Source organism: Copadichromis virginalis, linkage group LG8, assembly GCF_057382275.1.
Source record: "Copadichromis virginalis isolate Kocher_CV1m ecotype Utaka linkage group LG8, C_Virginalis_male_GT1.1, whole genome shotgun sequence".
Taxonomy (NCBI): Eukaryota; Metazoa; Chordata; class Actinopteri; order Cichliformes; family Cichlidae; genus Copadichromis; species Copadichromis virginalis.
Window position 1 is genome coordinate 16,094,363 of NC_140625.1, and position 25,668 is coordinate 16,120,030.

Consider the following 25,668-nt stretch of genomic DNA (forward strand, 5'->3'; position numbering starts at 1 on the left):
CTGTGAGAAGAAGCCAAAGCAGCCACAGGGAGAACAAAACCTTCTGCTGTGAGGTGGCAGTGCTAACCACAATGGCACCACTGATAAGAATATTATTAATGAGAGTCTTCAGTTTAGTATTTCACATTGAAATACACATTAAGTAGCCTATTAAGCATAAATGATGCATAATTTGGTCTGCAAAGTACAAAGGCTGAGTAAGGGAAGGCAGTTAAAAGGATTATAGTAGTGTAGTGCTGTCTGATTACATGCTAAAGTTGCACATATTGGTAAATGGCCTGTATTTATATAGCGCTTTACTAGTCCCTAAGGACCCCAAAGCGCTTTACATATCCAGTCATCTACCCATTCACGCACACATTCACACACTGGTGATGGCAGCTACATTGTAGCCACAGCCACCCTGGGGCGCACTGACAGAGGCGAGGCTGCCGGACACTGGCGCCACCGGGCCCTCTGACCACCACCAGTAGGCAACGGGTGAAGTGTCTTGCCCAAGGACACAACGACCGAGACTGTCCGAGCCGGGGCTCGAACCGGCAACCTTCCGATTACAAGGCGAACTCCCAACTCTTGAGCCACGATCGCCCCATATTGATCATTTGAGACCATAAATCTTTACCCATTCATTTATTTCTTCATAGCTGGGCAATTTACAATGCAGGATACTAGTGCTGATTTTAATTGAAGACACGACAACTAAATTGAGTAAAAGGTTTTTGTATAACATTCCAACAGGCAGCTATACATTAGGGATTTCTTTTGTATCAGGAATGTCCTAAAATGTCAGGTTTCACTGTGGGAAAAAGGGATAATGTTAGTAAAAGTCCATACAGCAGCACCAATTTGGATACTGGATAAAGCCAGCTTTAAAATTCTTTGACATTTTTCACTTAAAATTAATCAGAAAATATTGATGACAAGAAAAAAAGTTTTAGCATGTTTTCAGAAAAGAGAGAAAATATCCAGTGAGCAGCAGTTCTCTGGGTGACAATACCTTGCTGATGTAAGAGGAGAACAGCCAGACTGCTTTGAGTTGAGTGGAAGGTAAGAGTAACTCAAACAACCACTTCTTACAAAGTACAACACAGCAAACCTTGAAGCAGATGAAAAAAAAACACACCAGGGGCCACTCCTGTCAGCTAAGAACAGGAAACTGAGGCTACAATATGCATGGGCTCACCAAAACTGGTAAATGGAAGATTTGAAAGATGTTGACTGATAAAAACATGGATCCATCCTGCCGTGGATCAACGCTTCAGGCTGCTGGTGGTGTATGATGTGAAGGATATTTTCAGTCATCAGATCTCAATCCAGTAGAGCATGTTTTTGACAATACAATACAATACAATTTTATTTATATAGCACATTTAAAAAACCACAGGTATGCCAAAGTGCTTCACAGAATGAGTTAAGAGCAATAATAAATACAAATATAAAGCACAAAATACAAATAAAATATACTAACAGGCGGGTGACATAACTAACCAATAATACACCAGGCATAGTAGGCACAACCCGAAAGGCTTAAGGTTAAAACATTATAAACATTAACAAAATGATAAAGATAAGTTCCAGTACACTAAAAATGTGGGCTCTAGGAGGCGGGGAAAGCAAGGCTAAACAAATAAGTTTTTAATCGAGATTTAAAAGATTGAATTGTATCAGACGCTCGAATAGCTAGGGGGAGGTTATTCCAGAGGTAGGGTGCGACAGCGACGAATGCGCGGTCACCTCTGGTCTTGAGCCGAGATCTAAGTCGCACCAGGAGCATTTGGCCTGCTGATCTAAGCGCTCTCCCAGGGGTATAAAAGCTGAGGAGATCCGTAAGATAGCTGGGCGCGGTGTTATTTATGATCTTAAAAGTGAGCAATAAGATTTTAAAATCAATACGAAATTTAATAGGGAGCCAGTGGAGGTCGGAAAGAACTGGATTAATAGACTCAAACCTGCCAGTTCCAGTTAAGAGACGCGCAGCCGCATTTTGAACGAGCTGCAGTTCTAGTTCAAAATAGATTTGAATGTCATCCGCATAGAAGTGAAAAGAAAAGTTGTATTTATCAAAGATTCGGCCCAAGGGTAACAAGTATAAAGAGAACAGCATGGGACCCAGCACAGACCCCTGGGGGACACCAGAGGTGACAGGGGCAATGGAGGAGGAGTAGGTACCCATGGTGACAGAAAAGGACCTTTCTGAGAGATAGGATTTAAACCAGCTATCCGTGGAGGAACGGGATATTCATATTACTGATGTGCACCTGTGACGGCAAGCCACACATGGTAAGCTCCACACCTCACCGCCAGTTGATTCACTTTAGTTTACTTTGCAGTCACTACTTTAAATATATTCTATTTATTGTCCAATATTGTTTCTTTATTAAATGTATTTATTTTTTCATTTCACCTTCCAATGTTTGTATGGCATGCACACATATTATCACCGCAAGGTCAAAGTTCTGTTTTATGTTATATTAATACATCTGTCTTTGCTTGAGTTACCTGGGGTTTGGCTTCCCCTTCCTGGCTGGCAAAAGGTGTGGCAAAGGGCTGGGAGAGCTGAAGAATAGCTGACAGCCTAATTGGGTGAAACCAAATGATTCAAGTTTGTTTAATTGTTTTGGATTAGTTAATGTTATTGCAGCCATTTCCCCCCCCTTGTGTGTCATTTGATTTAGCTAAACCATTAATTAAGTTCCCTTGAACTTGAAATGTATGGCTGTACTTATTAGTATAGTCAGACTGTATAGATGACTGTACTATACATACAGCATTATGAAAAAGTCTTGAGCCAACCCTTAGTAGTAGTAGTATCATTATTTTCTTGACATTTCTTTAAGTAGTCTTTAGGAATAGTTCTCCGGGCTTCTTAGAGGACATTCAAAGCTCTTCTTTGGATGTTTGTTGGCTTTTGTTCTGTTCTCTGTCAAGATGATCCCACACTGATTCAGTATACCGAGGTCTGAACTCTGGGGAGACCAATCCATGACTGATACTGTTCCATTATGTGGTTTTCTAACACTGTATTGGCAGAAGAATTAAGCTGTTGCCAATCAGATGCTTTCTCAATGGTATTGCATGGTGGATAAAAATCTGATGGTACTTTTCTCTGTTCATTATTCCATCAATTTTAACAAGAACTCAGACACCAGTAGCTGAAATGGCCCCAAGCAAATTTTACTACTCAGACATGCAGCTACATGTTTGCAGTTTAACTGAGAAAAAAATATTTCATGTTTCTACAAGAGCGGATGCCGTTGAGCGTTCAGGAAGACTGTTAATGTCCTTGGGTGTGGACTAAAGTATGATCAACTAGTAACAAACAGAACTCATTTTACACTGCATGTTATTAGTAGCTGTTCTTTGATAACTTTAAAAAACAAGAATTGGGTCCATAGGTTTGACTATAGTTTGGATTTTGTCTCATAGACAAAGGGTCAAAAGTATACTTGCACCCCCATTTTACATATCCTTAAGCAAGGCCACTTCAGAAGCCTAATGTTAGCCTGCTTTATCCTTTCATAAACCAGTGTTGATGTGTTTGGCATCATTGTCCTGGTGGAACACCCAACTGTGTCCACGTTCCAACCATATAGCTGTTGATCTGAGGTAAAGTTGAAGAATTTGAAGGTAGTCCACTGCCTTCATTATTTGATCCAATACCACTAGCAGCAAAACAGCCCCAGGAGCATGATGCTACCTCCACCATGATTGACGGTGGTACCGTGTTTTCTTTTTTGAAAGCCTCAGCTTTACTTCTCCAAACATAACTCTTGTCATTGTGGCTAAATAGCTCAATCTTTGTCTCGTCTGACTATTTGGCTTGTCCATGTGGGCAGCTGCAAATTTCAGTTGAGCTTAGGTGTCACTTTTGGAAGGGGGCTTCATCCTTGGTCAGCACCCTCTCACTCTATAGCGATGTAAAACTTACTTCATTTTGGACGGTGATGCTGGTGTTGTAGCAGTTTCCAGTTCATGGCACGATTGAGCTTTGGTGGTTCCTGGGTTGTTCCTGAACATCCTAACCAGTTTCTTCTCATCTGAGGGTGATAGTTAGTGTCATCTTCCAGACCTTGGCAAAGTGGTGACACATCTGGATATCTTATACTTAATTGTTTGAACTGATGATCTTGGAATCTGCAGTTGTTTAGAAATGGCTATAGGAGAAATCCTCAACTTGTGTAAATCTACACTTCTCTTTCTTAGATCTTCACTGAGTTCGTTAGAATTTCCCATTGTTCTCTGTGTTGATTGATCCAATAAGTTCTGTCAAACAAATTCTTTTTATGCTGGCAAAGAGAAACTGGCAGTTGTAGTCTATCATAGTCAGTAATATGAAGTTCATTGGCCTTGGCCTTGTTAAGTTAAAAGACACTGAAGATTTAGGTGAGTATATGTACTGTATATATATTAGACGCTGTATATATACTTCTCACCCAATGTGGGTAAGAGAAAGTCCCAAATACATGTAAATGTGTAAACCCAATTCTTGTTTTTAAAAGTCATTAAAGACTTTGTACAATCATTCCATCCTGGAAAAGAAACAGTTCGAAGAAATCATTAAAATCACATAGTTGCCATAACATTTATGCCCATAATGAGTATAAGTAAACATCTGACCATAACTGAATAATGACTCCTTCAAACTCTGATATATATATCTATATCTATATATATATATATATATATATATATATATAGATATTATAGATAGATAGATGTGTGTGTGTGTGTGTGTGTGTGTGTGTGTGTGTGTACGTATATTTACAAATGGCTGTACTTTATTCATGATTTAACGTCTTTACAAATCTGTAATAAACCACAAAATATAAAGAGTAATTTCACGAGCCTAGTTAGGAAGGTCACTCATGTTTATAACCTTCATGGCAGATTGCTTTTGAATTTCACCTTGGCTTATGTTTGCGTTTTACACCGACAGCTGGCATGTGCATGTGTTGCACATACATATACACATTTGCTACCCAGCACCAACTGAGTAGTGTTAGACATGGATATCACTGCCAAGCCTGAACAAAGTAGCATTAATTGTCCCGTTATCTGCAAGCTTCCCTGGCAAGGTCTGCCAGGCAGGGCCGTGACCCTGTAAAGACACTAGGCATGTCTGATTATGTGCAGCTGAGGGCTGATAAGAGATACATTTATTGGCTGTTGCTGTTCACTTATAAACAATGACTCTACGGTTCAAAGATGTAGCCTGTACCACAGAGAATGGGGCTTTATTCTTTGTGCACATTTTCAGTGTTTTATATAAACAGATTAAAACGTCTGTGATTTTGAAAGAAGCAGAGTTAATATTTGCAAACTAAAAATCGAGCTGAAATAGATTGCTTCCCTACGTGGGATCCATTCAGCGTTTCAGTGCACAGAAAACAACAATTTGCAAAATGCGGTGCTGTGACTGGTGCAAATTTCTCGTCATGACATGAGATGCTGCCGCCCGGACCTGTAGGAAAGTAGCTGGCGCAGCAGTCCAACAGTGTTGAGTCAACGTTGCATCTGGGAGGCTGAGAGAGGAGAGGAGGCAGCGGCATCTCTGCTCTGCTGTGGCGAGACAGAGGAGATGACATAGCGACTGGACCAGCTACAGTCACTCTGACACCTGTACCCGACTGCGCCATTGTCTTTTGTCATCTGTTTAATTAGATACTGCTATTTCTGTCGCATGCTTCCCACCGATGCCCTCGGTGAGCTGCCCTCATACAGATTTTGATCTAAGTTGAGGCACGCTAGCGCTAGCTCGCTGCTGCTACCCTTCAACATTGAAGTGGTCACATAAACATGCGGATCATCGAGGCGGAGACCCCCGGGATACCTCTAAACGCTTTCAACAGGACACGACTTTCGACTGGCCGCTGACTGGACTCTGCAGAGTCGCCGTGTAAATGTTGCATAACAATTTCTTCCTCTATTCTAGACATGTGTAAACTCCAATCCGCTAGCCACGGTTAGCGCTTAACGGGGTCTGTTAGCTGCGCTGCTACTGCTACAAACAAATAACAAGCTAACGAAACAGTTTAACGCCACCGTGTCTTGTCCATGAATTAGCGAGAAAACACAGACGGGGACACAGTTGACGATTAGTATTTATGTGGAGGTGCTAGTATCTCTCTAACTGTTGTTGTGGATTGATGGATGGTGTCGGTTGCCAAGCCAGTGGTGACTAAAGTACCACAGCTAGCGCTAGCTAGCGTTTGTACTCATTGTTAGCGGGCGGTTGAGGGGTGCAGACAGTTGCTGTTGCCTGCCGCGGGATGGCATATAATGTTGGCTATATGGTTTTGTACACTGAGCATACATGCATACTGGCTGACCCAGTTTTTGTCTTATTAGGACTTGGGAGAAGAAAACGGCAAATCCCGCTAACTCGCCTTGCCACTCTGCCGCTAGTTAGCTTAACTAGCTGTTAAATTTGGAGAGAAAACGTAAGTTAGCGTTTGCTCAGGAACAAGTAAATTTGACACGTGGGCTCCTTGAGTCTGCATCCCGTCAGAGCTTGGGCCAATTTAAAAATTTAAGGTTAACTGACTAGACTAGGCTGGGTCGCCAATGTTGTCAGCATAGCTTATTTGTATGTGAATCAAAAGCGTAACCTGTATCTGGTTATCCAGACAGGTTAACCTCGGCTAGCAGTGCTGCCAGAAGCTTTGAGCAGCAGTAGCATTACATGCAATGTCAATATTTTCGACGTTTGGGATTTTAAAAATAGCGCAATGCGTATTTTGCTAATGGACTTCAACTTTTAATGAGTCAGCTCCTCGACTATGTGCAAACTGTAAAAACCGCATAGTAAAACCACATGCTTTTATATGTATAGGTGTATATATATATGCATATAAATGCATATAGGTAAAACGGCATGTTGCACAAAGGCGTCTGCTCACTGACATCCTATCCCCGTGTAGTCTCTCAGCATTCAGTGCAGTGCACCCTTCCCTTACCTGAATCTTAGCTCTTCTTTGGCCTTTCAGTAGAAAAATCTATTCCCACCAATGGTAGTCTAGAATAGTATTTGCGACATGCTTACACCAGGGAATTGTAGTGCGCTCAGTATGAGCCCTCATTCACTCTGTCATGTCTCGTGTTTTTCAGAGAGGTGAAAGAGCGACGGATCTCAAGGACCAGATTGCCTGCTGAACTTTTTGCCTCAACCACAGATCGCCAGGGAACATGCTGGCCATCCTAGCTGCTGGCTCTATTTTCTTTCCAGGCCTTTTCCTGCTGTCCAAACAATGCCTGAAGACCATTCCAGGACTGAGATGGAGCGAAGGGGACGCAGTGATTGTATCAGCTAGGTTAGCCCCTCTGAAATGCTTTTGAATTGCTGTGTTGTCTTATTTGCAGTAGATGTAGAAATGCCATCTAGAAACTCGACCCTCACTCTGTTTACCTTTTATGCCAACAGCATGCCCTCTAAAATTATAGCAAAGTGGTGCTTTTACTGCAGTGCGATCAAGGTTGTTTTAGACTAAACCTCTTATTTTTTTATTTTTTTTTTTGCGTAACAAGTGTGTCAGATTAATGTGGAAGCTATTATGTTTTTACAGGTACTTTGAGCTGTGTTATTTTGCACATTTTTAACATGTGTTAACTAGACAGTGAATGCTTGTCATTTCAGGTTGGTGTCCTCAATTCAGGCAGTCATGGCTTCCTCAGCAGGCTACATCATTGCCTCTTCCTGTGAAGACATCATTGAGGACCAGTAAGTCTATGAATACATTTCTGGAATATATTCTGTCACATTTGATCAGGCTTTGATATCATGATTGGTCATTTCCAGGTCTGTGTCTGGACTATGTATAGGCTCTCTGGTTTTCATGTTCTACATACAGATGAGGGACAGAGTTATTAATCCCTCTATTGAAATGCCCTTTAAAAAAATTTTTTTTTTAAGTGTTTTCCAAGTGTTCTCAAACAGGACAAGGAATTTTTAACACAGCTTTTCCAAACATCCTAGTTTTACTTTGGATGCTTAAATGATTTCACTTTTCACTTTGTTGCTAAAAGCCAATACTGTATCCTTTTTGCTGGATAACAGCGTGCCGTTGTTTCTTCTTGCACATGTCTCGTGTAAATCCCAGGCAGTTGTTCTTTGGCGAAACTCTCAAGCCCCTCCAGATGCAAGGTCTTATAGCATGGACCTTGGTGTTCAGTTTGCCCTACAGATCTTTAGTGGGATTAAAGTAATGGCTCTGTGCAAGCCAGTCAGCAGCGTTCACTTAGTTCTTTACCGGGGCGATATATGTTTTTGGTTGTTGTCATGTTGGACGACAAAGGGACGACCCAGACCTAGTTTTACTGTTGAATGCTTGAAGTTTTATTTCAAAATCTTCCCATATCATTCATCAGATATCAACTATCGCCTTTATGATTCCTTCCACCTCAAGGACATCCTCAGTTCCAGATGCACTGAAGGAGCCCCACAACATAATACTCCCTCCACCACTTTTCAATGTATGGATTGTGTTCTTTGGGGTGAATGCCCCTCCCTTCTTTCTCTAAACAAAAGCAGCATTTCTCTGGCCAAAGAGCTCTAGTTTTGTCTCATCTGAGCCAAAGATGTGCCAGGTCATCATTAACATACTTCAATCTGGCTTGAACGATTCTCTTCTGCAGAAATGTAGTTTTTCTTGATATGAACCTCACAGTGCAGGGTTCCAGTGGTTGTCTTCTTTGACACTACAATCCATCTCATGCTTTGTGAGAATCAGCATTTGTTTTTCTTTTGTTTTTGACATAATACTTTTTTCAAGTGACAGCTCAAATCCTTGCCGAAAATTTTGACAAAAACTTTAAATGTCACAGGGGGGAGTGCCTAATAATTTTGTTCTCATCTGTATGTTTTAGGTGGGTTTTTCCAGTTAGTTTTTTCATTGCAGAGGGGGCAAGCTTTGTTTTATTAAGGGTTGTCATAGTTTATATAGCTAATTGTACTTGGCTCCAACTTGGCAGGCAAGTGCAGTATTAATGAAGTTGTGTTCTGACTGTTAGTGAAGCTGTGTCCCTCCTGTTATGCTTCCAGGCACTGGCTCACGAGCAGTTACATCATGTTCGCCGTTCCCTACTTTGTGTACGACATCTACGCCATGTTCATGTGCTACTGGTACAAGCTCCGGGTCAAAGGGCACGAGGAGGCCTCAGCGGCACCCCAGCACATGAGCTCGGCGCTGACCAGCTACTTGCGTCGCGAGTTCCTCATGGTGCTGCACCATGTTGTCATGGTCACCGTCTGCTTCCCCGTCTCTGTGGTAACTGTCATACATTGCTCTTTCTGTTGAGCACGGATCTGAGCAAAGCAAGAAAAGTATAGCAGTGAATTATCTACCCACACTCAGGTATTTTAGTCTTGTGAAAAGGTGCAGTGTACTTGTGGCAGAAGTGTTTCACGTTTTATTCCCAAAGCAAAACTTACTGTGTAGCACAAAAAGGATATAAGTCCAATTTAATAATCATTGTCTCATAAAGCAATTTATATGGTGTACATTGTATTTAATGTACTGTTAAGTCAAGGAAAAATAGCCCAGTGCCAAATAAGAACCTGATAATTCTCTGATTCTTCTTCTCTCATTTATAAACAAACTAAACTAAGCAGTACGTTTTTTCCAGGTTTTAAAACTATGCCCTTGTTTTAATAGATTTAAAGTTATTCACTGTTCTGCAGCGTGTTCACTGTTCAGCTTCTAGAGGCATTAAAAAGCCGTCCACATTTGTCTGACAGAGTAGCAATTAAGTCTTCAAACTATTTCAGTTGACTAGCTAAACGTTCACTTCCAGAGAAGGGGTATTTTTATTGCAGATGTACTAACAAGTCCACAAAGGAACAAAGCGGTCTAGACAAATAATCAGCCTTCTTTTCCCTCTCTCCCTAGTTTTGGCGACAAGGAAAGGGCGATTATTTCCAGGGCATAATGTTCATGGCTGAGCTCAGCACTCCGTCTGTCTGCTTAGGAAAAATACTCATCCAGGTAAGCATCTGAGTTCAGCCTGTAGGAAGACTGAAGTGCATTTTTATTTTAATTTTTTTTGCATGTGCATGTGTCACACTAAAGTTCTCCTGCACTCTCTACTGTTTTTTTTTTTTTTTTTTTTTTCCTTCTCCCTTTTTTAATTCATCAGAGAGTATATTTCCAGCCATTCCCAGCATGCAGCTTGTTCATGCCCAGCGGCTCCTGTCAGCTGCGTCTTACATGAACAGCTCTGTCAGAAACATCAGTCTTTAATTGGTAACACAGTCCGCTGCTGGAGTTGCACGTCCCCCCTGTATTTGTTTTTAGGTCTGTGTGTTTCAGTGTCTGCTTGTACTCCAAAGTGAGGCTCCCACAGCTGTTTGTCTCTGAACATAGCCCCTAGATTTACACTGGATGTTCAGCAGATACACTATCTGCATGTCCTTCTACCCTTTATCACTTAGCACCCTGGCTCTCCCATTCACAGTGCACATGGCAGTTTAATAAACAGCAAAAGCTGTGTCCTTAGACCTCCCTGCTTAAAGAAATAACTAAAAAAAAACCCCTATGTAATACAAAAGGGTTCTTATTGATGGGATGCCATGTAATTCTAGCATGTGAGATTAGTGAATGGGCACGAGGAAAAACCTCTTAGGCAGATGTGTGTTTGTGCTCTGTGTTATCTCACGAAAACAGGTTCAAGATAAAGCTTTAAGTTAATGAGGGTGTAAAAAGGGGCTGCTGCAGCATCTCCCTGCCCTCCCACCTTTCCAGCCAGGAGCATTACACTGTGCCTTCCACCTCGTCTTGTTTAGATAGCATTAACAAATATAACAATATTAGAATTAACAGTATTACAGTCAAAGATTAACATCGGTGGCTTTCACCAAACTGTACCGCTTGCTTTTCTTTCTCCCTCTCTCTTTTTATTCCCGCTCTCAGTACAAACAGCAGCACACTCTCCTGCACAAAGTGAATGGGGCTCTTATGCTGATCACTTTTTTCATCTGTCGAGTCCTACTCTTCCCTTACCTCTACTACGTCTACGGAAGGTATGTCTTTCTTTCCATCTCTGTTCTGCTGTCTGGCTGAACTCGGGTCAGTGACTTGCACAGCCACTAGAAAGGTTTGTGAGCGCACGTTTTACAACCCTGCAATTTTTTTTGTCTCCTCCCCGTTTTGGGTCCAGGTACGCATCCATTCCCTTCCACATGGTTCCGCTGACGGTGCCCTGGCACTGTAACCTCGGCGCTGCTCTGCTTATGGCGCCCCAGCTCTACTGGTTCTCCCTCATTTGCAGAGGCGCCCTGCGACTGTTCACGGGCACCTCCCGCTCGCAGAGGCCGCACCCGACCGCCGCCGCCGCTAAGGAGCTCCAGAGGGATGGCAACGCTCTGCCCCAGCCCGCCAACGGCTACAGCACGCTCCCCACAGAGCCCGAGCTGGCCACGCACTGAGAGGAGCGGTGTGGAGGGGAGGCTGGGGGCGGGGGAGGGAAAGAAGGCGAATGTACCAATGAGTATGTAAAGGAAGGAACGCTGCAAGGAGGAAAGCGAGACTTGAAACGAGCTGAGACGGTGGCCTCAGATTGTGCTGAAGTGCTTGTAGCCAGCAAAACAGTTAAACGCTTCAGCGGCTAGCCTTCAAGTACTTCAGCCTCTTAGTTTGTAGGAAACATAAAGGAAGTGTTGGCGCGCTCAGTATTTAAGATGTCTTCGGGCACTGTGACAGACAGGAACATGCACTGACTAGAGAGGAAGTTGCCTGGATGTACAGCAAGCATAGGTGGCCGTTTCCCCTCACGTAGATCAAATTCAGTCCTCTCTGCCTCCTGGAAGAGCAGGAAAATAGGAATGTATTATATTGTATGTTAGTATGTTCGCTGTAGATGGAAGGCCTAATTCAGTTTAGTAATGAAGAAGACCTTCAAAAAAGAAAAAAAAATCCCAGCTAAACAGTATTTTGACTTGTTAGTGTTTATTATCTGTATCCTCTATGTAGTCACTGTCACTCTAACAAAAATGTAACCGACCTGCAGACTGACTCATCTTTAGAACGGAGATAATCTCATACGACTGTATTCTGCTGCCTTATCCCTCCCTCCTGCTCCCCTCCCCCTGATTCTTTATGTTTTAGTTTTTTAAAATATTATTATTTTTTACTCTCAAGAAAGAAGGAAGAGGCTTTCCCTCGGACAGAAAAATGTGATGGTTGTACATAGCAGATGTTTTAAAAAAGAAGAAAAAGTCATTCCATGTCAGTATTAGGTCAGTGTTTATTTATTTTCTTAGGCTTTGTCCGACTTCTGCATCCGACATTTTTGACAGTTCGACGTTAAGACGGAAACATTTCACAGTCTTACAGCTTAGTGAACGCAAACTACCCTCAGATATTTCCACAGTGGTCCTCGTTTCAGTGTAGATAAAGATTGTGTAGATTCCTTTTCATCACTATTATTATTATTATTATTATTATTATTTTTACATATAAGATGGTTACTTTTAATTGTTTGGTGTTGTACAACAGCACCAATTACTTTGCAGGAATATTTCACAAAGGGATCTGTGATGTTTGAGTGTTTCTAGCTCCGTTAGGGGGTCTCGTAATGTCAAAGTTTGAAGGGGAACAACAAAGACAAGGAAGCACATTTGTTACTTTTTTTTTGCTGTTAAGTCTGTGAGTTAAGCCTTTCAGCCCTGTATGAAATGTTCCAATCATTTGAGCCACTGGTTCTATGAACCTTCTTCGAACAAACAAGCTTGTTTTGTATGATTTCATGTTTGTTTTAAGTAGCTACACTTTTCTGGAAATGGGTCAAGGAAACAAAACAGGAAAAACAAAAAACTCAGACAGCTTAAAAACCATCAAAGACAGGGAAGTGTGTGCCAAAGCATCTGGAGAGCCATGGGCATGTTGAACACAGAATATCCATTCCCCTGTTCCATGACTTCATAAGGTACTGCTTCTTGACAATACTCAAAACATTTCAACTGATGTACTGTATATTCCACGAAATGCTTGTTATTTATTTGTAAGTATTTATTATTTATTTATTTATTTGGTTTGTGGTTTTGAATGCATATTTATGCATACATATTATACTCTATGCTTCTGAGCCTCATGTGAAGGCTGTATTGTTACTCAATCTTAGCTAAAATATACTTCTCTGTCCTGAACCTGTCTCGACTCTTTTTTTTTTTTTTTTTAAAGCTTTTAGTACTTAAAATCAGACTGATTGTGTAGCTCCATCACTAGGTAGGAATGAGCCAGTAGAGGGTGCCACAATCAGTGAAGTTGTGTGATTTTGAAAAGTTTATTCATTGTCACCACTGCAGCTCTGTACTTACAGCTTTCTTTACCCCTTGAAGGCCTACTCGGAGTAACCCTTGAAGCTGTTTTCTGAACTGAGATGTTTCTTTCATATTTGGGGCCTGTTTATAAAACAAAATGACTGGGTTTGCATCAGAGGTTAGTGAGGGTCAGTGAGGGTAGTCTGCCTGTGCAGCTACCCTTGGAAAAAAAACAAAACTGTTGTAATCAAATGTCTTATTTTCTCAAATATACAGAGGTATCAAATTATTAATGAGACCACATGAAGCAGATTTATGCATTTTTCTTTAAATTCTACGCCCTAATAACATCTATAATATTAGTCGTATAGTAGTTTAAATCAAACAGTCCAGATGTAATTGAAGTGCAGACTTGCAGCTTTAATGCAAATATTTCACATTAAAGGTTTTGGAATTGCAACCATTTTTCTACAAACGTCCTCATTTTCAGAGTCAGACATAGTTTTGATGTCCAGATGAGGCGTGTTCTCATGTTATTTCATGACAAATGTTTCAAGCAAGAGATGTGGAGCTGATACCAAGTGCTGAAATTGAAATTGGAGACTGTTCAGTGGAACTGGCAATGTGAGCTCCAAAAATGAAAGTATGAAGAAGATAAGGAACAGCTTAGCATGTCTGCTAATTGAACCTGGTCTCTGGTGTTGATGATGTGACTGCTGACAGGAGTAGAAGGATGATTTGTGAAGTGTGCAGCACTGTGCTCTGCTCAGATTCAGCTAAATACTCCATAATTGATAGGTGCTAATGAATAATGACCCAAAGCAAACTGCAAAAGCAACCCAAGAGTTTGATTTCAATGCAAAAGAGCATGCTTTGGAGTTTGGTAAGACAAAACTGATGACAAAGAGACAAGCAAGCAAGCAACTGAAGGTGGCTGCAGCAGAGGACTTAGAGGACACGCAGCATTCGGTGATGTCCATGAGTTGTAGACTTCAGGACTTCATTGACTGCAAACAATTTTCATCAAGTACTAAAAATAGTCCTTATGTTTAAAGTTATATTAGTTTGTTCAATTACTTTTGTCAAAGCAAAATATTTGTAGAGCCTCAAAATTAAAGCTAAAAATCGGCACTTCAGTCATATTTTAATTGAAATGAAATGCTTTAAATTTCTTTGTACTTACAACATTAGCCTGCCAAGTTAGCACCTCATATTTATTGTTAGCGCCAAATCACAACAACAATCACCTTAAGGTGCTTTACATTGTAGGGTAAAGACCCTACAATAATAGGACCCCCCTTTTAAGCACTTGGGGACAGTGGGAAGGAAAAACTCCCATCAAACAGGAAGAAACCTCAGGCACAACAAGGCTCGGGAGGGGCAGCCATCCACCACAACTGGTTGAGGGTGAGGAGAGGGAAACGGGACAAAGACACAGTGTGGAAGAGAACCAGATTAATATTAAATGCAGAGAGGTGTATCCACAGAGAGGGTGAAGAAGAACACTCAGTGGGCCCCATGACCCACCCAATCCTCCAGTGTAACTACAGGATTATTCAATGTCACCTTATATTTATCAAAAAGGAAAGGTTAAAGTCTGATCTTAAAAGTAGAGTGGGTGTCTATCTCCTGAATCCAAACTGGGAGCCGGTTTCCACAGAAGAGGGACCTGAAAGCTGAAGACTCTGCCTCCCATTCTACTTTTTACTGGAAACCACAGTAAGCCCGCAGTCTGAAACTAAAGGACTCTATTAGGGTGACACAGTACTATAAGGTCTTTAAAGGGCCTGATTATTTAAGAGCTTGTATGTGAGGAGAATTATTTAAAATTTGATTCTGGATTTAAAAAGGAAGCCAGTGAAGAGAAACCAATATGGGAGAAATACCTTTGTCACCAGTTGTTTCATTTAGTATATGAATTCTTGCATTACGGCCAAAAACACAAGTTTCATAAGATCAAAGTGACTCCATCAGTTAAATTACTTTGTAACGCAATCCTCATTAAATAGTGTTTTCAGGTACATTATATTATACCCTGCATAAAACTCAAGTCAAAGCAGAGCTACCCACTGTGGCCACCACCTGTGACAAGGGAGCAGACAAAAGTAGCTTTATTATATAATTTAGAATCATAACGATATCATCATATTCATTTAGCCACAGATTGAAATAAACTGTCAGTACGCTCAGAGTATAACAGGTGAGGGATGTCCTCCAGGGTTAAAATTTTTATTGCCATCATACAAAACACATAAAACATACAAAACTTGTTACATTAAAAAAAATTCAAGTTTTTTAGAAAGCCTCAGGGAAATGCTTGGCTTTAGATGCCTTTGGGCAAGTCCTTGTCTCAAAAGAAACCATCAGTATCTCCTCTGTCGTGGTGAGAAGATGGTGTTGGGGTTGCTGTCCCGTTCCCTCTCCTTCTCCCGCTCCCTCTGGCTGTTTGGAGAAAGGGCTTCCTCCAGCTTCTTGTCACTCTTGAAGAGATCTCTTCCTGTGCGCATGATATGCTCCTCAATCTTGCGGTGGCGCTTCATGTCTGACAATACTTTGTCCAGCCGAGCTTCCCTTTTAACAGAGGAGCGGGCAGAAGATCCTGGGAGACAACAGGCAAAAATCATTATTAAATAAAAGACAAAAAAGTCCAGATTATAAAGAGACAACACAAATAATTGATTGTGACATACCAGGAGTCCTGCGCCGGCTTAGGAAAGCATTTTTTGGAGTGGTTTGCATTTTCTCCTCATCAAAGTCAAACTCAGTTGGAGTTGGAGGCCTGAAAAAACAAAACGAAACATGACCAACCAAAAGCACTCGAACCAAACTCCTTAATCCTGAAATGACCAAAAAGAAAAGCAACACTGACTTGCGTTCCCTCTCCTGCCTCTCCCGTTCCTTGGCTGCCTCCTCCTCTTCGTCTCTTTCGGGCGAAGAGGTCTGTTCAGGCGTGGGGGGCCTTCTAGGAAGGGGCACAAAGTTCAATTCCAGCATATCTCCTTTAGCGAGGAGCTCATAGAGTCTTTTGATCTCTGCGGGAGGAGGCATCCAGTTTTTGGGGTCCTCCATTTCCTCGTCGCTGTACGGAAGCTCCCAGTCACCGTCCGCCTCTTCGGCTTTCTGTTTTCCATCTTCAGCCTCCACCCCTGCGTCTGCCTGAGATTCATCCTGCTGCGCCTCTCCTCCCACTACATCTGTGTTCCCATCTGAGAAAAAAAACGTACACAGTCAGTTTAAAATCTCTTTTAAAAACAATAATAAAGCGACATTTTATTGTGGATTAACCCTATACTGGGCTTTGATGTAGCTCCCCGCCTTCAATTTAGAGCTACATGCTTTTGTTCTGATTGGCTGCCCCTCAGAGGGTCTGAACTGCAGGTCCGTGTTGACGATGTGTGAGGCAACCACATAAGGAATACTGGCTTCCACTGACAGATCCATGTGTAGATTGTAGGCTGGACTTTTGAAGGGGATTACTTGTACATACACTGACCTCAATATGTGAAGGTTTAGCCATGTTTAATAGGAGCAATCAGCACTGCAAAAAGTACTGTATGTATGACAGAAAGCAATACACATAATAGGTCCAATTTAAACATCTTTCAGACACACTGCTTTGACTTCTCTGTGACAAGCTCTACGTAGGGACGGACTGATATGTCAACAGAACATCAACATCACACCCACTGATGGGCATCGGGGTGCAAATAGCAAAACTATTTGAAAATCAGTGGTGACATTTATTGATAGCAGGAGCTAACATTTCTCTCGTGTGTAATATATTCTCTGCAGCAAGTGATACAAAAGCCAAAAGACTTGAAGTGATCAAGTACATCAGGGCACAGAACAACACAGACTTTTCTAATGAAGGCTGGATCAGTTACTGAGCAATAGTGGCTTTACTGAATAGTTTCATAGAAACCATTTTTTAACTTATATAAATATATATTTTTTTTAAATTAAAAGACCTCCAACTTTCTTAAAGTTCACAATTGGATTGATTCTAATATTAATATTTTGTATTGATTTTTTGTTTTCTTTAATAGATGGTTTTTGCATTTTATTGCTGTCTTTTAACCCTGAAAAACAGTTTGGATGACTAGGTTTTTTTGTTAAGTGCTCTAGATTGGATAATCTAGGTATAATGACGCAGGGTCATAAAGATACTTGATTTCTGTATTTTAAATATACATTTAAATATACATCCCCCATCATAAATCCAGTTGACTGCAGTCTATATAGCAATATAAGCAAATATTACAGTTAAAAACAGAAACATCAGCTTATATCTAGTCCCAGCAGTCTGTTTGCTTTTTCTTTTTAACTTACATACAAAGAACTGGCGCAGGGTGTACCACACTAATGCCAACTCCAGCACCACACCCACACCAGACCCTGGGTGAATAAGCATTTAAGAAAATGGGCGGATATTTGTCCTTGCTGATACTTCAGACTCACACTAGTTACCTGTACAGGACATGCTTGTCCACACCGAAGACTTTTACCCTGATAATGAAACTTCCTGTCTACTGTGCGTCCTTTCACTACACCTGCCCATGCATGTATCTTTACGCGTGTACTGTACCTGTATCCTCCTTGGCTGTTGCGTCGTCCTCCTCTGCCATCTCCGTATCCGGTTGCTTCGTGCTGTCCTCGTCCTCTTTGCCCTCTGCAGCTTCCTCTGAGTCCTTCATGTTCAGAACCTCTATGCCCTCTTTCAGTGAGGTGTCTGTGGCCTCAGCTTGCATGCTTCCTGCTGGTGAAGTTTCTCGCAACAGATCTGCTGAACAGAAGCCTGCCATTTAGATCTAGAAAACATTTTAGTGCAGCTGAAACTAACTTCGGGTATACACAACTGTGTAGATTAAGAGGATTTTTTAGAGGCTATAACTTTTAGCCGTAGCTGTTTACTTTTGTTAAAGGATAAGTGAACGTACAGTCAACTAAAACAAGCGGCTAGCTAACGTCAGGCCTAACCGCCAGCTATTTCTTAAACAGTAGTTAATCTGCTAATAACATACGTGCCTTAAATCGTCATTAACGGCTTCTTCCGGATCGGTGCTGCTGTGAAAGCGATTAAAACGTTGAGTCAAATACTTTTCCAGTAAAAACTCCCCATGAGAGTCACTAAGTATAACAAACGCTTATGCACAGACGTAAACATTGCGCCATTTTGGCTGTAGGGATCTGCCTGAGCCTCTGCACTGCCGGGGCGGGGGAGCTTCACCTCATCGCTGATACAACGTCATGTGGATAATCCACACTCACTGCGAGCGGACACTCCAGCAGTAGAGGGGAATGGTTTGGAGATCTACGCTCGACGCGACTTCCTGCACACTGCGCAAGCGCGAGCAGGTCTCCGGGCAGACAGAGCGAAATTTGTATTAGCTTCCTTTGCTTTTCTGTTCATGTTGTTCTTGTTGTTTTTAAAACGTACGTATATGTACGTTTGTGTAGCGTAAACCTGACAAATGTAATCAGAAAAGCCACAAATCACATTAATATGGACGCATGACGTAAAACAGGCGCCAGTATTTGTGCGAGTTCTGATTGGTTCAAAAAAAAATTCTGATTGGTTTACGGCCGCTTCCGGTTTCTGCGCTCTGCATTTGAAAAAGTGTTCGGTTAGTCGCTCAAGTTTTTAAGGGACGCGGTCGCCATTGTTAAAACCAAGCGTCCGAAATGTTGCTGGAAGGAAAATTTAGGGCATAACAAAGGTGTGGCTTGTCTCAGACATTCTCAAATAATATCGGTAAGCATATAGCAGGCTTTGGCTTTGTGACTATTATTAGCCAGTCGAGAAGCATCCGTTCTTTGGAGAAGTTATGACTGAGCTATCCAGCTTTAGCTTGTTATTAGCCGAGAGAGGCTTTCGTCAGTAAGGAAACACAGCTTATCAGGAGAGGTTTCATTTGAATGCCATGCGTTTTAATGCAGTGCTGTTATACACAAACTGTCATTTTCAAGCACGTTCGTGGCTAACTAGTTAGCTTATTATTAAACTTTATTCGGGCCTTTCTTTTTGGAAGCGCAATAATGGCGACGCGTGTGGCGGTATCAGATGGAGGAAACAAGAAGACATCCAGGGTCCGCGTAGCTGTTCGTCTGCGACCGTATATGAACAAAGAAGATGAGAAAAGCGAGGGACCGTGTGTAAGAGGCCTGGACTCTCAAAACCTGGAGATAATCAACTGGAGGAACGCCACAGAAACTGTTAAATACCAGTCAGTGCCTTCCTAATAATCTGTTATGTATATATGCATATCGGTAAAGATTTCAGTGATTGTCTAGCTTTAAATATTAAGAGAGCTGTGGTTGTTGTTATTGTTTTTAGCTTCGACGTTTTTCATGGTGAACAAACGACGCAGCAAGAAGTTTTCCTCTCATCAGTGAAGCCCATTCTGCCGCACATCTTTAACGGACAGAATGCCAGTGTGTTTGCTTATGGGCCAACAGGAGCTGGTATGTTGAAGCACAGTCTACAGGGTTTCAAGAAACGTGTATATTAGCTGTGCACATGCATTTATAAATTAAGCTGTTAAGACTTGTGAGAGGTCACAATGATTTTGTTTATAGATATTTTGGCTCCTCAAAGACACCCTTTTCTAACTCTAGGCTTTTGCATCCTCTTTCACAGGTAAGACCCACACCATGCTGGGGAGTTCAGAGCAGCCAGGTGTGATTCCCCGAGCTGTTCGTGAGGTCTTCAAGCTGGTGAAAGCCAAGGATGCGAGTGATGGATGGGACTATAGCATTGGCATGTCGTATTTGGAAATTTACAATGAGAAGGTATGAATGGTTTAAGTAGAAAGAGCGTACGGTTATTTCTGGCTTTCTGTTCATGATTAAGCAAAGTAATGCAGCTGGTGGTCATTCAAGTTGAGGTGTTAGAAAACATTGTCTTTGCTCTTAAGAAGTGTGTTTCTGCATTTTATAGCATTATAGAGAGCTGGGGGGGGGATTTGTGGTGGTTGTGTTCCTTTTTTTTTTTTTTCTAGATTTAAATGGATCAAATGAACCTTTGGTATTTACTTGTTCCAAAGGTTGTAAAATAGTTTCAAATGTCTCTAAACAGCTCAGGTATTGAATCTTGGTTACCTTAATTGACAGAACTCTATGAAATTCCCTGTTATATCACCTTAGGAAGCGAAACTCTGTTGTATAAAACAGAAAATCATTATAGTGTGGTCAATCTTTTTTTTCAGCCCTGATTAAAACCCTGTATTGAAAATAAAATTGCCTTTGTTCATTTTAAAAGTGGAAATATTTCCGTTTCCAATGGACACTTCTCTAGAAATGTTATTAATACCCTTAGAAGATTTTATGTTGACCAAAAGCTGACTCCCTTAATTCGGCAAATTTAAGCCAACAGTATTATTATGCAGATGGTGTATTCCAAACTAAGATGTTTTGGCACGTGCAGGGTAGCCTTGGCCCCACCCAGCAGAGCTGTATGTGAGAATGCAGATATCTGATGCAGTCGGATAGGATGTTAGCCAGCCTTTAACCTGCCAGCTCTCTAATAAAAACTCAGTGCATTGTCAGATTGGACAGCTCTTACCTGCTCTATTCATGCAGTTCCCTTTTGTAGACACCATCATACATCATACACATGTCGTAGTATGAAGCCTTTTGAAGCAGATTTATTTCCTGTTGCGCTACCTGTCAAAATGAACAAATGTGGAAAATATTTGAATCGGTTGACTTAAAATTTCATGTGTGAAAACATTTTCAGCCTACCCTTTCAGTTTCAGGTCACTGGCCCTCAGCATGATTTAATAAAACAAGGGGGCGCGCACAGCTTTTTAGCCTCCAGTCTTCTTGAATTTACTGAAAAACCTTCTAACTAAATTTTCCACTGCATGGCCTCTGAACCTTTTAAATGTACCTTTTTTCTTTTAGTGTGCATCATTCATCAATTACCGCTTTCTTATTCTTGTTGTTCTGGTCCTTTCTCAGGTGCTTGATCTTCTGTCGCCAAACTCCCAGGATTTACCCATCAGAGAGGACAAAGACAAGAACATCCTTATCCCTGGCCTGACACATATGAACATTAGCAAATTCGCAGATTTTGACAAACACTTTGTCCCTGCGACGCTCAACCGTACTACAGCTTCTACTAAGCTAAACCAGCGTTCCAGCCGCAGCCACGCTATCCTTCTCATTAAGGTTTGATGATCTTGGTGTAGTTTATTGAACTGTTTTATTTGTTAGTGTCAAATGGACAGCCAGACAGCATCTTAAGCAGGTCGTGGTCTCTGAGCAGTAGGCCAGGATTTGGTAGCTGGTGCTGAAATCAATTCTCTCTTGCAACAGTCCCACTAGCAACTTCTGTGCTTCCTGGGATTACTATGGGAGAGAAACACAAACCATTATCTGCTGTCCTTTTTCTTCATTTATTCTTTGTTTTTTCCCTTTGTTGTCATGTTTTCATAAAATGTAATCCTCGTATTTTTTTTTTTTTTTTCTCCTTTCACCCCATGACTCTTCACCACCTCCTCGTTTTTCCTGCCTGACTTCTGTGTCGCTGCTGCTTTTCCATTCTTAATCTCTGCAATGATACAGGTTGTACGGACTCAGCAGCAACTTCCCCACAGACAACAGACAGGCAAACTGTACTTGGTCGATTTGGCTGGCTCAGAGGACAACCGCCGCACCGGCAACCAGGGCATCCGCCTGAAGGAGAGTGGTGCCATCAACCTGTCTCTCTTCACACTCAGCAAAGTTGTTGACTCTCTAAACTCGGGCACTTCGGTGCGCGTGCCGTACAGGGACAGTAAACTAACACGGCTTCTGCAGGACTCTCTGGGGGGCTCGGCACACTCCGTCATGATCACCAATATTGCACCAGAGTACAAATATTATTTTGACACCTTCAGTGCACTCAACTTTGCGGCCAAATCCAAGCTCATTGTGAACAAGCCCTTCACCCGCGAAACTGTGGCTGTGGTGCCAGGTGAGAAAAGCACTCACTTTTTTCAGTTAGGGGCCACTAGAGTATAAAAAGGCATTTTATTGGGAAACAGGAAGAGCCAAAGGCCAACAGGGGGCACCCATGTCACATCCGAGAGGATGGTGACTAACAGTAAACGGCTGTCTCTGGGTCAGATGGATGTTTGTCTTTTTTGTTTTTTGTAAAACTGGTGCTCCACTTGCATTTTTGCTGTTCTGATGTTGTCTTTCCTACTGCACTCTCTCAAAGATGTTCCTCATGTTTACCTGCTGCGGCTGGCTTTAATTCAAGCACTGCAATGCAGCTTTGACTGATGCTGTGCCATTTTTGTCTGAGTTGCTTTACACTCTAGAGAGCCCCCACAGACACCGTTGTTACACTGCACTGAATACTAAACTGTTAATTTTCCATCTGCCGTCGTCTCCAGTGAAGCGGTCCAGAGAGGAACGAGAGACAGGGGGGTCTGGCACTGAGCCACAGAAGAAGAAGCATAAAGAGGAGAAGAAATCCGAACACGATGCCTCACCCTCTACACGTAACCACAGGTTATAGACCACACAGACTGATTATTTGTTTGGTTTGTATTATGATGTCTGACTGACGTGAAAGGCTTTGTGACGGAGAAAGATGCTGTTGTGTGTAGGTCTGTCTGGAATCCTGTAAACATGACTTTTTGATACCTGACTTGTTTCAAATCGTACTGTCTGCCCTGTTTTTCAGCCTCTTTGTCTAATATGATTTGTTTGTCTGCCCCTTTAGTTCATCAGACCAGTCACTGATGGATAGACTAATAGCTTTGGAGAAGAGAACGATGAGCTCCCAGGACAAAGAGAGACTGGCCATGCTTAAAGAGATCAAGGTGAAAATGCACATCTAGTTTGTCCACATGGCTGACTTGAAGAATGCTCTGTTTAGTTTAGAGTTGCTCTAAGCAGTGGTATCGAGAGGACAGTGAGACAGCATCTTAAGCAGGTCGTGGTCTCTGAACAGTAGGCCAGGATTTGGTAGCTGGTGCTGAAACTAATTCTCTCTTGCAACAGTCCCACTAGCAACACCTGGGCTTTGTGGGATTACTATGGGAGAGATACAAATCATCATCTGCTGTCCCTTTTTATAAATTGACATCTTCATGCATGCATACATGGAAATATCAAGTTGGAAAGGCTGTAACGTTGGCCGCCCTTTTCTGCCCAGTCAATATTTAATTGCTGTACTTGGTCTCTTTTGTTATGCTTCTTTGTTTTTGTTGTTGTTGTTGTTTTGTGCAGGAGCTCAAAGAGAAGCAGAGGGAGCTTGAGAGCAAGGCCATGCTATTCAGTCAGTTGGCTGGAGAAAAGTCGATTACAGGACAAGAGCCCGACTTCGAGAACAAGACAACTGCCCTGCGGAGAAAACAGTCAGATGCCACAAAACCCAATAAACAGCAGGCTGTGGTCCAACCGCTGCAAGGTCTGTTAGAAATCCTAGAGCAGATGATCGTACTGTAACTAAGTGAATTTCCATAGATTGTTTGCCTCATGAAGAAATTACTACAGTGTTAAAGACTATAGAGGTATCACACACTGCTGACCTTGACTGAGGACTCACTAAATTCTTTGAGTGCTTCACTAAAGATTAGTGACTCGCTAATTCTGTCATGTTGATTCACTGCGGCTATTGATGGGCTGCAATGTGATGCAAAAGCTCAATCTACAATACTGGAGCCAGAGAAGGTATCAAATGATGATGAGAGAGAATTATTTTTACAACCCTCAGCAACACTGAGAGTGAGCCAGAGAACCTTTCTTAGTGCCTCCTGCATGCATTTTTCTTTAAAATGGTTCAAGTGATAAAAATTTGACTTTAATTTTAAAATGCAGTTGTTGGTTTGTTTGTTTTTTATATGCAGTAAGAATATTTGTCTTAGATCCTGTCCTAATGCAATGTCTTCCTGTTTCCTGCCCCTCAGTGTCCCAGCGCCAGCCCCTTCAGCAGCTTCTTGTGGTCAAAAAGCAGTCTGTATGCATCAAGAAGAAAGAGGAGACGTATTCAGACCTGATTGAGGTCAGCAACTGAGCCTTGACTGTGCTGTGCTTAACTTGACACATCTGCAGAGTTGCAAGCATCAGATACAAGCTGACAACGTGCATTAGCTTCAATGTGTTTATCTGACTCGACAGATGCAGAAAGGGTCTCAAATTTGTTTGGTTAAAATTGCCTTCCTCTCCCAACCAGTGGAGAGACGTTCAGATTTAAAGTAGATTGCTTGTGTTGTCTGATAGCAAAAATGTTTTAACGGCTTGGTTGTATATCTGTGCATTTATATTTCTTTTCTTGTCCTATCAGTCACCAGGTGGTAAAGAGAACAACACAAAGAGTGCTTGGGAGTCCCAGCTTGACCAGTCGATGGTGGATCAGTCCAAGCAGAAAATCCTGCAAATTCTGAACACAGGCTGCCTCAAAGAGCTGAAAAGTCTGCAGCAGATCGGTGACAAGAAGGCGAAGCTCATTCTGGGCTGGAGGGAGATCCACGGTCACTTCGCAAAGGTTGGAAAACAAACCTTATTTACTGTAGCTTCTATAATATAAATACATGCACAGACTATATGATTGCTATTCTGCAGGTGGAAGACCTGATACAAGTTGAGGGGATGACGGAAAAGAGATTTTCCTCCTTCATGAAGGTAAGCTAGGTTCTTGCTGTCATTGTAAGTGGTTATCTTCTGCCACTCTGCTTTTTGGTGGGTTGCTTCAGGTTCTTAGAAGCACCTCTAAAACCCTCCAAAATAAAAGCATTCCCATCAGCTGATTTTGAGGTAGCAGGGGTTGACAAACCTGCTAAAACTTGAGTATGATCACTTTTAGCTTAGCAGCAGACGCTTTGATTGTAGTAATAAAGTATTACTGACAGTAAGGCTGTGCAACTAATGGAGTTTTACTGTGATTTACAATTCTGTCCTCATCAATTATTAAAATGGGATAATTTAGATGGAGATTATTGTACTGCATTCTGTTTCAGTGATTTTGCTTTAATTTTGCACGCTCCCTGTGGCGAGCTAGGTTAAATGGCAACTTCATTAGACTTTATTAATGTGTTAAACATTAAATAAAAATCAGGTTTGGTTACAAAAACACGTTTTCTGCTCCTAATATTAACCAAAATAAATATAATCCTTCCATAACTAAGCATCTGATTGATATTCTGCTTCTCTTGGTTTGTATTCATTGTTCTTTTCTTCTATTTGCAGGCAAACATCGTGAGTGCCATGGGGAAATGATTTTTTTCTTCTTTTTTTAATACAAGTCATGTACATACTTTACTTTTTATCTGAAGCCACCCCATTTTTCTTTTTTTTTTTTTTTTAAATGCTTGTTGTCATCGTGTTTATGTAATGTCTGCTGTGTCCAGCTGGTGGCGTGTCCTTTTTTAATAAACCTCCCATATCACGTTATTGGATGCTTGTGTATTTATTTGACGTCGGTA

At 41.7% G+C, this 25,668-nt stretch overlaps 3 protein-coding genes across 6 annotated transcripts; 2 read left to right on the forward strand and 1 right to left on the reverse strand.

The window, feature by feature from the left end:
• Positions 1 to 5,317: 5,317 nt before the first annotated feature.
• On the forward strand, positions 5,318 to 13,138 carry tlcd3bb (TLC domain containing 3Bb). 3 transcript variants are annotated; one of them, XM_085466180.1, is made up of 7 exons: positions 5,318 to 5,702; positions 7,108 to 7,310; positions 7,634 to 7,717; positions 9,038 to 9,263; positions 9,885 to 9,980; positions 10,905 to 11,014; positions 11,152 to 13,138. In XM_085466180.1, the coding sequence occupies exons 2-7, from the start codon at positions 7,186 to 7,188 to the stop codon at positions 11,417 to 11,419; spliced, it is 909 nt and encodes a 302-aa protein (XP_085322306.1). In that variant the 5' UTR covers positions 5,318 to 5,702; positions 7,108 to 7,185; the 3' UTR covers positions 11,420 to 13,138. The 3 variants fall into 3 exon arrangements, with proteins under 3 accessions (XP_085322306.1, XP_085322305.1, XP_085322307.1); XM_085466179.1 differs by having other exon boundaries at positions 5,319 to 5,896; XM_085466181.1 differs by lacking the exon at positions 5,318 to 5,702 and adding an exon at positions 5,947 to 6,440.
• A 2,329-nt stretch (positions 13,139 to 15,467) lies between these two features.
• On the reverse strand, positions 15,468 to 18,464 carry pagr1 (PAXIP1 associated glutamate-rich protein 1). The gene is made up of 5 exons (XM_085466184.1): positions 18,278 to 18,464; positions 17,838 to 18,032; positions 16,122 to 16,458; positions 15,943 to 16,031; positions 15,468 to 15,851 (listed from the first exon to the last, which is right to left on the reverse strand). The coding sequence occupies exons 2-5, from the start codon at positions 17,998 to 18,000 to the stop codon at positions 15,616 to 15,618; spliced, it is 825 nt and encodes a 274-aa protein (XP_085322310.1). The 5' UTR covers positions 18,001 to 18,032; positions 18,278 to 18,464; the 3' UTR covers positions 15,468 to 15,615.
• A 319-nt stretch (positions 18,465 to 18,783) lies between these two features.
• On the forward strand, positions 18,784 to 25,636 carry kif22 (kinesin family member 22). 2 transcript variants are annotated; one of them, XM_085466182.1, is made up of 13 exons: positions 18,784 to 19,004; positions 19,282 to 19,476; positions 19,587 to 19,714; positions 19,890 to 20,041; positions 21,212 to 21,421; positions 21,818 to 22,208; positions 22,633 to 22,750; positions 22,965 to 23,064; positions 23,474 to 23,654; positions 24,154 to 24,248; positions 24,531 to 24,731; positions 24,809 to 24,868; positions 25,433 to 25,636. In XM_085466182.1, the coding sequence occupies exons 2-13, from the start codon at positions 19,289 to 19,291 to the stop codon at positions 25,460 to 25,462; spliced, it is 1,854 nt and encodes a 617-aa protein (XP_085322308.1). In that variant the 5' UTR covers positions 18,784 to 19,004; positions 19,282 to 19,288; the 3' UTR covers positions 25,463 to 25,636. The 2 variants fall into 2 exon arrangements, with proteins under 2 accessions (XP_085322308.1, XP_085322309.1); XM_085466183.1 differs by having other exon boundaries at positions 18,784 to 18,969.
• The last annotated feature ends 32 nt before the right edge of the window (positions 25,637 to 25,668 follow it).